The 13,861-nt window shown below is 32.8% G+C and overlaps 2 protein-coding genes across 2 annotated transcripts; both read left to right on the top strand.

Annotated features, from left to right (window-relative positions):
* Positions 1-3,185: 3,185 nt before the first annotated feature.
* LOC147512918 (columbamine O-methyltransferase-like) lies at positions 3,186-4,570 on the top strand. Its single transcript, XM_086595917.1, has 2 exons — positions 3,186-4,126; positions 4,241-4,570. The coding sequence occupies exons 1-2, from the start codon at positions 3,359-3,361 to the stop codon at positions 4,529-4,531; spliced, it is 1,059 nt and encodes a 352-aa protein (XP_086452043.1). The 5' UTR covers positions 3,186-3,358; the 3' UTR covers positions 4,532-4,570.
* Positions 4,571-5,203: 633 nt separating this feature from the next.
* LOC147512917 (polygalacturonase inhibitor-like) lies at positions 5,204-6,445 on the top strand. Its single transcript, XM_086595918.1, has one exon. The coding sequence runs from the start codon at positions 5,332-5,334 to the stop codon at positions 6,331-6,333; it is 1,002 nt and encodes a 333-aa protein (XP_086452044.1). The 5' UTR covers positions 5,204-5,331; the 3' UTR covers positions 6,334-6,445.
* The last annotated feature ends 7,416 nt before the right edge of the window (positions 6,446-13,861 follow it).

Genomic DNA, 13,861 nt, shown 5'->3' with positions numbered 1-13,861 from the left:
GGTTTACGATTTCCGTTAATTATTTCTTGAGGTTAGTTCAATGCATTTGTATCCAATTTATTATTTATGCATTGGTGAGGTTAGTTCGATACAATTACATTAGGGTTTCGATTTCCCATTAACTATTCTTTGAGGTTATTTCAATGCATATTTGCATTTAGTTTACGATTTCCCACCAATTATTTTCTCGAGGTTAGTTCAATGCGGTTGCATTTCGATTTTTATTTTCTTTTAATTATTTTTGAGTTTAGTTCAATGCATTTGCATCCAGTTTACGTTTCCCATTAATTATTATTTGAGGTTTGTTTGATGTATTTGCATACCCTTTCACGATTTCCCATTAAATATTTTTCAAGGATTTGCATCCAATTTCTAATTTTTCGTTAGTTATTCTCATTAGTTAGTTTAATGCAATTGCATCCAGGTTTAGATTCCTAGTTAATTACTTTTTGAGTTTAGTTTAGTTTATTGTATTTGCATAAAGTTTTCGATTTCCGTTAATTACTCTTTGAGCTTAGTTATGTATTTGAATCCAGTTTTCTATTTCTTTTAATTATCCATTATGGTGTGTAATACCAACTTCTTTGATCCATCTCAGAAGTGTCCTTGCAAACATGACATAAAAATAAATTATATTTGATTTACTATGTTGGATCATCAAAGATTATCCAGTTCTCGATTTCCCATTAATTATTCTTTAAATTATGCATGACTCATTATGTGGAATCTGCAAGATTATCTACTGAATGGGTATTGTTATATTAAATATGCATAACTATTATATATTAATATTATATTGATCACTCATCCAAATTTCTTATAATGTAAAACCTCACTTTCCATTTGAAAAAAGAACTCACATTTGATAAAACCCTTCAATTTCATTTTGTTGTTTAATAATAGAAGTTTGATTGAAGTTTTGTGAGATTGCCTAATAAAGCCAAGTTCATATATATATTGAAGCTACTTTAATAGCAAGGAGTTACTAATCATACTGAAAGAAAGAGATAAGATAAACACAATTTTAAATGCAAAACTATACTTATCGAGACATTCTCACAACATATAATTCAACTATGTTTTGAGATTACTTCAATGCATTTGCATCCAATTTCGATTTTCTGTTATTTATATTTTGAAGTTAGTTCAATGCGGTTGAATCAATTTCGATTCCCATTTTTTTTTTAGGTTAGTTCAATGCGGTTGCATCTAGTTTTACGATTTCTCATTAATTATTCTTTGCGGTTAGTTCAATACATTTGTATCCAATTTTCAATTCTCTTGTTAATTGTTCTTTGAGGCCCATTTCAATGCATTTGCATCCAGTTTCTGATTTCCCATTAATTATTCGGTGAGATTAGTTTAATGCATTTGCATACAGTTTCTAATTTCTTATTTATTATTTGATAAGGTTGCATTTGCATCTAGTTTCCGATTTTCCGTTAATTATTGTTTGAGGTTAATTCAATGAATTTGCATCCAGTTTTCAATTTCCCGTTAATTATTTCTTGGGGTTAGTTCAATGCATTTGCATCCCGTTTATTTTTTAAGATTAGTTTAGTGCAGTTGCATCCGATTTCCGATTTCCGGTTAATTATTCTTTAAGATTAGTTCCACGCATTTGCATCATGTTTCCAATTTATAATTAATTTTTCTTTGAGATTAGTTCAATGTAGTTGCATCCAGTTTTCGATTTTCCATTAATTTAATCTTTGAGGGTTAGTTCAATGCATTTGCATCCAGTTTCCGATTTCCTGACAATTATTTTTTTATATTAGTTTGATGTATTTGCATTCAAGTTTTGATTTTCCGTTAATTATTCTTTGAGGTTAGTTTAATGCAGTTGTATCCATATTCCGATTTTCTATTAATTACTTTTTAAGATTAGTTTAATGCTTGCATTTGCATCCAGTTTTTGATTTCCCGTTAAATATTATTTGAGGTTAGTTCGATGCATTTGCATCCAATTTTCGATTCCCATTAATTGTTCTTTGACATTAGTTTCATTCAATATTATATATGTTTTAAAATATTTGTCATTATTGCTTTGCCATTATTTTTTTTTTTCTTCATTTTCTATTATATATTTTGTGATGTTATTTTACGTATAATTTAATTTTCCACATGTAATTTGTTTTGGTTTGGTATATAATTTATTTAAGCCCAACATCCACTTTAAATCAATCTCGTTATTCCAAATGAATTATATATATATGAAAATTTATATAGTGTTGAAAATTTATAAATTTATAAATTTAATTGGAATATGTCGTAATTATTGTGGCGAATTGTGATTTTTGAATCCTTAACTATGAATAAATGTTTAAATCCCATTATGGATGGCGATCAAATCGAAAGGGGTTTAGGAAAATGGTTTTTCGGTGGAAACTATTGTTTTAGCAATTTAGTTTTTTGTCTCATATTTTTTTTTTTTTTCCGTAATTAGCTATATTATTTAGGAAAAGTTGGAGACTTCTGTGAAACTCTAGATGAGATTATTTTTTGTAATTAGTTATAGTGTTTATGAAAAGCTAGAGACTCTCTAAAACTTTAGATCGATTGTTTTCTTATTTATATTATACTTTTTTATAAGAAATAATAGAGTTTAGAAAAAACTTGGAGTGCTATGAGTGTTCAAAAAATAGATTGGTGAGGGTATAACTATAATATATATTTAAGGAATTGAAATATGTAAATGTAATTATGATTTTTGAATCTTTAACTGAATAAATGTCTAAATCACATGGCGAAAAATCGAAAGGGTTTTAGGAAAATCATTTTCGTTGGAAATTATTGTTTTTAGCAATTTAATTTTTTCTCCTATTTTTTTTTTTAATTAATTAGCTATATTGTTTAGGAAAAGTTGGAGATTTTGTAAAACTTTAGATGGGATTGTTTTTCAGTAATTAGTTTAGGAAAAGTTTAAGAGTCTGTGAAACTCTGGATGAGATTGTTTAAAGCTTATTTATATCATACTTTTTATATTTAGTAATAGAGTTTAGGAAAAATTGGGTCTCTATAAGGGTATAACTATAATATATATCTAAAGATAAAGATAAATATTTGTTTTCTATTTTATCTCATACTTTTTTAATTAAAAATATGACACGTGACACTCTAGAAACGCTTTCTCAATTGAACAGGGTAGAGCTATAATATATATATAAAGATTATTCAATTTGTCCTCTACATTATGGAATTATTACATTGGAATCAGTCTCCTCTGTGTGATGCCTTAAACTTGCCTTGTTTTCTCAGCAGAGGAGCTTAGTCTTGTTTTCTGATTTATAATTTTATAGAAAATTATATCATTCATAGAGATTTTATCACACATTCGAATCAATATTGTGCCACGGTCATGGATGCCTCAAAGCAATTTCAGAATGAAGAAGTAAACGCTCAGGTACAGGTATGGAAACACATGTATGGTTTTGCTGAAACAATTATGCTGAGGAGCACAGTAAATCTGGGGATATCTGACATAATACACAATCAAGGTCCTGTCACTTTATCTCAATTAGCAACTCATCTGCCACTGAATTCCATTAGCATTGACAGACTTCACCACTTCATGAGGTATCTAGTTCATATGAAGCTCTTTTCAACTTCGACTGATGATGACATCACTAAGGAAATCAAATATGAGCTAACACCAGCATCAAAGCTTCTTGTAAAAGGACACAAAAGGAGTTTAGCCCCTTATGTGTTGTTGCAAACACATCCAGAAGAGTACTCAATTTGGGGTCATGTAATTGACATGTTAGATGGTAAAAAGCCTTACTGGGAATCAACTTACGGAATATCAGTGTACGAAAAAAGCGAAGGTGATCCAGAAATTAATGAGATTCTTAATGATGCTATGACAAGCCATGGTGAGTTCATGGTGCCTGCACTTGTATCTGGTATGATGAAGGAAAATGTTCTGGAAGGTATTGGCTCAATTGTAGATGTTGGAGGAAATTCAGGTGTTGTTGCTAAGGCAATTGCTGAGGCTTTCCCACATGTGAAATGCAGTGTTATGGACTTAAATCATGTTATAGAAAGTGTTATCAAGGACCCAATGTTGGATTTTGTGGCTGGAGACATGTTCACTTCTGTTCCTAATGCTGATGCAGTATTATTGAAGGTACGTAACACACTAATTCCCTATCAATTAATTCATCGATAATAATGGCTGCAATCTCGTAATATACATTTGAAATTTTGTACAACGACCATAATAGTTCAAATTAATATGCAGTCTACCTTGCACAACTACGAGGATGATGACTGCGTCAAGATTTTAAGCAAAGCCAAGGAAGCAATGCCTTCAACAGGAGGGAAGGTGATATTGGTCGAAATTGTAGTCGATATTGAGAATTTACCACAATTCACTTCTGCAAGATTGAGTATGGAGGTGGAAATGATGTTAATGGGAGGAAAAGAAAGAACAGAGAAAGAATGGAAAGATCTCCTAGGCAGAGCTGGATTTGCTTATCATAAAGTAGTACCTATAATGGCGATTGAATCAATTATTGTGGCATATTCTTGAAATAGCTCACGATGCTTATCAAAATGTTACTTTACATGATTTGTTATTTTAGCTGCATTATCACTAGCTAGCATTGCAGGTATCAAATAATTCTACCATCTTCCTATATCAAATTCGGTGATCATAATGTAACAGTTCTGGGAAGCTGATTCACATCGCTTAGCTAGTCATTAGTCAATGACATTTACAAGTGAAGATTTTATGTGACGAATAAATCTGGTTGATATATCTCTTTATGCGACCTGACACCCATGGCCCTAACCGTCAACTTCTTCATCATCAAATATTTAATTTAGTTGACTCTCTAATCACCATGAGAATGGATACTGTAAGTGGCTTGCCAATTACTCGAACAGAGTAATGTTTGGCAAAATTGATTTCACACAATCACACTGTAATCTCAAAGTTCACCGTCAAAGAGCACAAACAGAAGAAGTGCGACATTAGATTGCATTTACCCAAGTGACCAAGCCCCACAAGTGTTTCCAAGATTTAGGGCTCGACTCAACCAGGTCGTACCAGCACAGAAGAAATTCGATTTTGGTCAGTGTTTAGTACGCGGTAGTGCTTTAGCCTTCAGTGCTGTTCTCCTCGAAAGCGAATCAAAGTGGGACAAGATGCGCAGAATTAGCTAAAAGTCTAAAACCAATAATTGCACTATGTAACGCACTAGCTGTTTATGAGCAGAGTAAACCCGTGCCTTATTGCTTTGCAAGTTATCCAAAAATCTGGATGTGGTGTGGTTTTCTCTATATGTTGTTCATGTGCCATCTTCAAATTTTATTACAAACCATCAAACAATGGAGACTCACTTCACTCTTCTTCTAGTCACATTATTACTTACATCTATCATAACCCCATCTCTCTCAGCTGGTACCCATCGCTGCCACCCAAATGACTACAAAGCCCTGATGGAAATCAAGCAAGCCTTGAACAATCCATACCTTCTCGCGTCTTGGGTACCCAAGACCGATTGTTGTGGTTGGTATTGTCTCCAATGCGACGAAAAAACAAACCGTATCAATGAACTAACTATCTATAGAGGTGAAATTTCGGGTCAAATTCCATCCGCTATAGGCGATTTGCCTTATCTCGACTCGTTAGAGTTTCGGAAGCTCACAAACTTAACCGGTTCGGTGCCCCTGTCCATTACAAAACTTCAGAAGCTTAGATTTCTTCGACTTAGTTGGACCAATTTATCCGGCCCAGTACCCGAATTCCTTAGCCAACTTCCCAACCTCGACTTCCTTGAGCTCAATTATAACCAGTTTACGGGTCAGATTCCACCTAGTTTCTCCACATTCACCAAACTCGGTGCTCTCCGTTTGGACCGCAATAAGCTAACCGGATCCATCCCGGAATCCTTTGGGAATTTTATAGGGTCAGTACCTGATTTATACCTATCTCATAATCAGTTAACAGGGTCCATTCCCAAGTCATTTGCAAATATGGACTTCACCAGAATCGATTTATCTAGAAATAAGTTAGTTGGTGATGCCTCAATGCTGTTTAAGCCCAATGGCTCGACCGAAATCTTAGATATATCGAGAAACATGTTGGAATTTGATTTATCGAAAGTGAAATTTCCGGAAAAGAGCTTGATTTCATTGGATTTGAATCACAACAAGATTTATGGAAGTATTCCTAACGGAATTAGTGCGGTGGGATTGCAAATATTTAACGTGAGCTACAATAGACTGTGTGGTAAAATTCCGACTGGAGGAAACATGGGCCGATTTGATTATTCCGCTTATATGCATAACAAATGCTTGTGTGGATCACCGTTGAAAAAGTGTACTTGAGCATTAGAACTATCGGGCCTTTGGACCATAGTTCACTGTATCATTGATTGTGATATGGGGCAAAGCATATCTTTTAGTCTCAACTTTTCTTCTTAATTGAAGAACTTGCTTATCCATGATTGTGATATGCACATGGTATTTTTTTTCCAGCGCAAATCACTGTGATGCGACATGTTTTAATGTGTATAATCTACTTGCAATTCGTTTCCAGGGATTTACTCCTATGAAAAGATAAAAACCAGTACTCCATCTTCGACATGCGTAGTAAAAATCATATATGCACAGTGAAAAATAGGCTTGTTGCATTTATAGTTCACCACTTCACCATTCATCCACTGGAATAAGTACATAGAAATCCAAATTTTACGTTTAATCTCCCTCTACCTTCAACTGACTATATAAAAACCCCTTCTTTACTGACTAAACCATAAAACCCTCCTATTTTTTTCTACATCCAGAATTTACCAAAATACCCACGTAATTAAAACAATTCGGGCCACTCTCTCTTTCTTAGAGAACTTCTCAAAAAACTCAGCACCATATCAAATGGTATTGTCTTCACCACAATCCCAAATTCTAAGAATTTAATATCTATTTAATTTATGGTGGAAGAATTAAAAAAGGTTATAGATTCATATTCGAACGACAATTTCGAAGATTGAAAACAGGGTGAAGATAATGAAAATTCAATTTCTAAATATGTTCTCATTATATATTAGATTAAATATCGACATTGTTGATTTCCTACTTTCGAAAAGAGAAATCCAAATACTAAAGATTGAATATTAATATTGGTCTGTAAAAGTTTTGCAACAAAACTTGTGTTTGGCCGTTTGGGTTTGTTGGAGAGATCTTTTTTTCTTTTGGTTCTAGCTTTCACAACGATTAGAGAGTTAAACTATGCAAATTAAAAATTTTCAGAATATATATATATTACTATGTAGTTTTAAGTTTGCATAATACTACTACTATGCATTTTAAGTTTGCATAATACAAATGTTTTTCATCATCGTTTTGTTTCACAAATCTACTATGTAAATTTAAATTTTAGATGTAAATTCCAATTTTCTTATATCAAACTACTATGTAAATTCAAATTTTCATATATCAAACTATTCTCAGAAAATTAAATTTTCATATGTCAAACTACTATGTAAATTTAAATTTCCACATAAAAATCGAAGTCGAGCTTGTTCGATTTTAAAGTTGGTATGGTGCCAATGGCTAGTTCATTCTTAGAATTGAAAACATATTGTGTTTTAGAAAGGAAAAATCACAAACCCGGTAATAATTGTTACTATGCATTCTTATATTTTCTAAGTAGTCAATTCAAAAATTCATGATGCTAGAGTTTTGATAAGCCTTAATAGGTAGGTCTTTGAAGTTTATTATATGAAGTTATTTAGAAAACAAATTGCATTATGGGGATGTAAATGTGGTGATGGTACATAGTAAGACTTAAGAAATGTTATTTTTCCCCGGTTCGATTATTAAAGGTTGTCGTGTCTATATAGTAGTTTTACTCTGCAATCTTAAATTTTCATAATAGTTTTATCCTGTTAACTTTTCATAGTGGTTTTACTATTAATCTTACATTTTCATAGTACTTTTTTACTCACATTTTTAAATTTTAATTTGTCTTAAATTTGCATAGTCGTTTTACAATCTTAAATTTTCATAGTAATTTTACTATGTAAATATAGATTTACATTATATATGACTATGTAAAAATACATTTACATTGTCGGGTGTCGGGCAATTTTCATTACCAAAAAGTAACTATGTAATTAATGTAAGTTTTCATAGGTCAAGTTACTATGTAAATATAGATTTACATATATAATAACTATGTAAAAATACATTTACAAATATTCTGTTAGGTGTCAGGCTAATTTCAGTTCCAAAAGTTACTATATAAAATTATCTTTACACAGTTATACAAAACCACTTTTAACTAGCTATTTTAAAATCTACAACTAAAAATTGTAACATATAAAATCCAATGTTAGACTATAAAATCCAACATCATATCGAAAAAAGAAAGCAAGTTCATCGACATCTCATTTTTATATAATGAAGCAACATCAAAGAATAGATCAAAGAATGCAAAATCATCAACATCTTGCTTTAATATAAGAACAACCATCAAATAACAAATAATTGAATTGGTGTAGAGCATGTTGTAGGAGTGGAGCCCACTCTTGGTTTTCGATGGTCATATAGCAAAAGCGCTTGTTCTTCTTCTTCCTACCTCTTGCAACACCGGTGCTTTGTTTCCGTTTCTTGTTTGGTCTCCCAACTCTTGCCCGATCGGACATCATTTTCATAATTTTCCCACGGATCTTGTCCACCATTGTAGTGATAAGCAAGTGGCATTCTAATAGAATCCAAGAGTTGAAACTTGTGGTGGCCATAGCAACGATACTCACTTTTCACCCAACAAAAGCACGCCAAGGATTGAAGCTCCAAGTCTGTCTCTATCACACTATGCTTCAAAAAACGAATAAAATGAAATGTCCAATGGATAAAGGAATAAAATCCGGCCATTTTCCCCCTTAAAATCCATAATAGTACAATTAGCTCCAAGACGAACACTAGTTAGGATTTTGCAACAAATGACAGAAAAGCACAATCCCTCCATTTCACTGCATTTACAAAAACAATGCCAAAACCCGATGAACACTACATTTAAATCTAACTTTTCATAGTAATAACACCAAAACCGATGAATCACTATGAAATTTTTACTTTTCATAACAAATTCAAATCTAATAGAAACACATAAAACCAAATTAAAGCAAAGCGAAAACAATATCAAGATGTATAATTGCATAAAACTATAAAATCTGAAAAGAAGCAAGAAGCATTAATTGAATAGAGTTCGTAATCAAATTGAGAAAGCATCCAACACAAATTTGAAGACGATCGAGATGAAAATATATATCACTTTCTTCAATCTCTCAGATGTAAGAATAACCATTTTATAATTCTTCAATGTCAAATCTTGTTTCTTCAATGGTCAAACAATGAGAATCTGAAAGTGGAAGCTTGTTTCTTTAATGGTGAAACAAGAACATCACTATTTCGGTGTTTTACATTTTTTTTTGTAATCCTCAGTTCATCAATCTTAAATCTCTATTTCTGTGAAAGGGTAGAAAAGGAAATAATTTTGGTGAAGATATTAAAATTAGACCGAGATTTAATTATTTTTATAAAAATAGGGAGGTTACATATAAATGGCTTAAAAAGAGGGGGGTTTAGTGGGTATTAGCTATTTGAGGGTGGATTGGTGTAACAGGTTCTGAATGAGGGAGGTGAGCCTCATTTCTTGCATAGAAATCTAGTCTTACGGATCAACCGATCTACTATCAAGAAGGTAATGTTACTAGGCCATCTAAATTCATGGAGACCAGGCTATTAGTGTGAGCAACAACACACATTCTGTTGTGGATAAAACAATGCAGAAACAACGTTATCCACTACAAATAGATCAACCCTACACAAGGATTGATTATTCTCTCTAGACAAGACTTCAACACCCTCCAAGTACTATCCCAACGCTTCTTATTAATAATTTAACAAGCATATAAAGTAAAGATAATAATGCAAAAGAAAACAAACCACAAGACAAGGATATATCGTGGTTTGGCAATTTGCCTACGTCCACACTGGCGAGTTCCAAGCTTTACTAGATGTCTAGAGTAACATATTACAAGAGCTCTCAATTCACTCACAAAAGAATGAACACTCAACTCACTAAGAATTTCTCTCTTACAATCTCTCTCTTTCTTTCTATTTGTTAGGTTAAGTTTTTACAGAAAAAACTTTGTATTTATACTGTTTCCGAAAACATCCAATTGAAGTTGTCTTTGAAATCTGGTTGGGGCTTGGTGCTTGGCGGAACAAAAGTCGAACACGTGCACGCCTAACAACCTGATCATTTGCCAAGAGAGGAGCTGGCTGGCGCACTTTGTCCAAAACATACATATATAGCGCCTTTACATGAAGAAAAAAAAAAAAAACACCTTTTTTCTTTATACATTCGATAATTTGATATCTGACCCACTTCTTTCCAACTCTTCTGAAAATCTTATATTGTAAAGGAATAGGTTTCTGTAATACAGACGCAGCAACAAGCTGTCTCGATCTGTACACACATGTGTATGGCTTGAACACGAGCTTCTCGGTAAATATCGAGTCTAGTACCAATGCAAGATTTCCTCATTGGCATAATGATGATAACATGCCTTTTAACCCAAGACTGCTTCTCGTAGTTGTCTAGCATCCATATGACTAGTTCATCACACACTGAATTATCGCCTAATAACATAAGTGCCTCTTCCATTCCCAGGAGTCCCATAGTTTAGTGTATGCCTCCCAGTTTACATGTGTCACACTCCAAACTTCTAGAAAATCTAAAATAGAAAATTATCCAAGATATATAATTATCTCAATCGTCACCCTATTCAATTATCTGAAAACCCAGGATGAAAGGAAACCCTAATAATCCATTCTATCACACAACAACACCTATATATCAAAACTAAACTTTTGGTGCCAGTAACTCAGTATACCGAAACTCTCTGATTAAACAAATAATTTCGATCTCAAAATTCCATTATAGAGAATTAAATACACAACTAATCTAAACCATAGTAATAAATCAATTATATAAAAATAAGGTTTAGACTACTCACCCGAAGTTAATCGAAAAACGAAAACGTTAGTGAAAGCGAATAATCGGCGAACTCGAAAACCAACGGTAAGGTGTTGTCTTCCTCCGCCACTTTCTCTTTCAAGCACTCTCAAGCAATTGCTATCTCTCTTTGTTTTTCTCTTGTACGTTTCTCTTTTTTTTTTCTTTTTTTTTTTTTTTTTTTTTTTTTTTTTTTTTTTTTTTTTTGAAAAACCCACAAGAATAAGAAATAGGGAGCAAAAGAGGATTTGGCTGTAACCTCTTCTCTCTCCCCATGTTTTGTCTCTCTTTTATCTTTATCCTCTTTTATTATTATTATTTAACTTTATATATATTTAAAAAAAAATAAAAATAGGGGTGGGGTGTTATAATATACACACCCTAAAGGAATCTAGATCCCTAAAGCACTATGCCAAACAATAAATCTTTATAGAGTCTAAAGTTACCAGATTGTATTTCAACAACTAAGCTTTAATAAATAATCTAAAACATAGTATGAACATTAATTAAACACGTCATTTACAACTTGCATATAGAATTCAAAATAAGCATATATCATAAATGAGATATAGGTGTATACCCAAGTATACACACCTTAAACGGAATACATATATAAAATATTGTATAACCTTACATGTGAACATACGTAAATTAAAACAATGTAATAAGAATCACCACTTTATACCTAAAATCACGAGGAATATCAAAATCTAAAACGGAACAAAACAAACTTGAAAACAACAAGAAAACTTAACACCACAAAAATACTCCTACTACTCATTACCACAATTCGAGAATCACTTAGACCTTCTCATTCTAAGGCTAACTTTAGGCTCGATACCAAACTCATTCACACCCCAAATTTTCAAAAATTTAAAATAGAAAATTATCCAAGATATATAATTATTTTAATCATCACCCTATTCAATCATCTGAAAACCCAGGATGAAACGAAACTCTAATAACCCATTCTATTACACGACAACACCTATATATCAAAGCTAAACTTTTGGTGCCAGTAACTCAGTATACCGAAAGTCTCTGATTAAACAAATAATTTCGATCTCAAACTTCCATTATAGAGAATTAAATACATAACTAATCTAAACCATAGTAATAAATCAATTATATAAAAATAAGGTTTAGACTACTCACCCGAAGTTAATCGAAAAATGAAAACATTAGTGAAAGCGAAATAACCGGCGAACTCGAAAACCAACGGTAAGGTGTTGTCTTCCTCCGCTCCTTTCTCTTCCAAACACTCTCAAGCAATCACTATGTCTGTGTTTTTCTCTTGTACGTTTTCTCTCAATTCTTTCTCTTCCAAGCACTTTGTTTTTTTTTTTTGCACGTTTTTTTGAAAAAACCCACAAGAATAGGGGGTTTGGTTGTAACCCTTCTCTCTCCCCACGTTTTGTCTCTCTTTTTATCTTTATCATATTTTATTATTATTATTTAACTTTATATATATATTTTTAAAGACATGCCGACACCATTAAGGCAATAAATCGATCTGAGAAATCCCAGGTGACAACTATGTTATCACACGCTTCGACACTGCACATTCCCGGATAATAGAGTTTCCTTGTTGCATAAAGCGATAGTAGAGAGGAAGATTAGTAATGCTTAACCTCGCCAAAGCAAGCCTTCAAGTATCTCGGGATCTAGACTGCTTGGGAATAAGTAAGCTGCAAGAGAGAAATTAAGTGAACAAACAATGAAAGAATCTTACAAATAATAAAGAACTATTTTCCAAAATTCTTGTTTATTGAAAATATATTTTCTTATCGGTTAAGGAAAAATTTAATGGAATGCAAGTGAGATACAAGGACAAGGGTGAGAGATAGCATCAAACTAAAGAGGACCAAGAAGGTTAGAACCATAGTGACACCTAACCCAACGAACTCCCAGGATGGGGCTCTTTCACTCATATGGTCAATTTAAGCCACCCACTGTGGTCGACTAGAATTTCATCGCAACCTCCTCACACTATCATGCTCTCTCTTGACCATCTACCACCGCTTTCTTTTATCCTCAACTCTAGCTCAAAAGTTTCTCCCGCATTGCTGGATCACAACCCTATTGCTGGAATCTTAGCACATATGATTTACATCCCTAACATAAACAAAGCTAATCCTTGACCAGTCACAATAAGTTACTATTGTTTGTTATCACCCATAATATTACATGGTTACAAATAGTTGGATGGGTAAAGACCAAGAATAGATGATTTAAACCATGAGATGTTCTTATTTCAAATGGTGCAAACATCTAAGTTTCTTCATATTGGTCAAACATTTGGAAAAAGTCTGGAAAAATATCATATGACAACATGAACAAATCATCCAGGTGCAGCCCCAAGGAAAAGTAAGATATAGGTATTCTAGGCATACACGCCCTACTAGAGGCATGAACCTTCCATTGTGGTAAACAACACAATTTCATCTTCAAAGAAAATAATAATTCACGATGTTTACTTGACTTCCTGTGTGCTTCAGTTTTGCTACCATAACCAAACTAAATAGATAAATATTACGAAGGTATTTGGTATTTTAGTCTAACATGCAAGCAGTGGAAACTTTTTGAAACAGAAAACATTGGTCAAGTGTACAAGCATAGATTGTAGAGCAGTGCTTTACCTACAATGACCACGCCAAGAGGCTCAGCGAACCCAGAAAGTGTTGCCAATTTGAATGCCTGCCACTTGCTGTTGCATGCAAGAAAAGAAGTAGAAAATAGTTGCAGAGTGATTACATTTGAAACAATATTTTAATCAACCGCAAGACCTTTTTACTATAAAGATTTATTTTGCTATAAACCTTGCATTGTATT

This window comes from Coptis chinensis, chromosome 3 (assembly GCF_015680905.1).
Source record: "Coptis chinensis isolate HL-2020 chromosome 3, ASM1568090v1, whole genome shotgun sequence".
Classification (NCBI taxonomy): domain Eukaryota; kingdom Viridiplantae; phylum Streptophyta; class Magnoliopsida; order Ranunculales; family Ranunculaceae; genus Coptis; species Coptis chinensis.
This window is presented reverse-complemented; position numbering and strand designations above follow the sequence as displayed.

Excerpts from the sequence above, each read along its gene's own strand:
- LOC147512918 (XM_086595917.1), top strand. The coding sequence starts at position 3,359 with ATGGATGCCTCAAAGCAATTTCAGAATGAAGAAGTAAACGCTCAGGTA. Across the intron at positions 4,127-4,240 it reads CTGATGCAGTATTATTGAAG|TCTACCTTGCACAACTACGA; the intron begins GTACGTAACACA and ends ATTAATATGCAG.
- LOC147512917 (XM_086595918.1), top strand. The coding sequence starts at position 5,332 with ATGGAGACTCACTTCACTCTTCTTCTAGTCACATTATTACTTACATCT.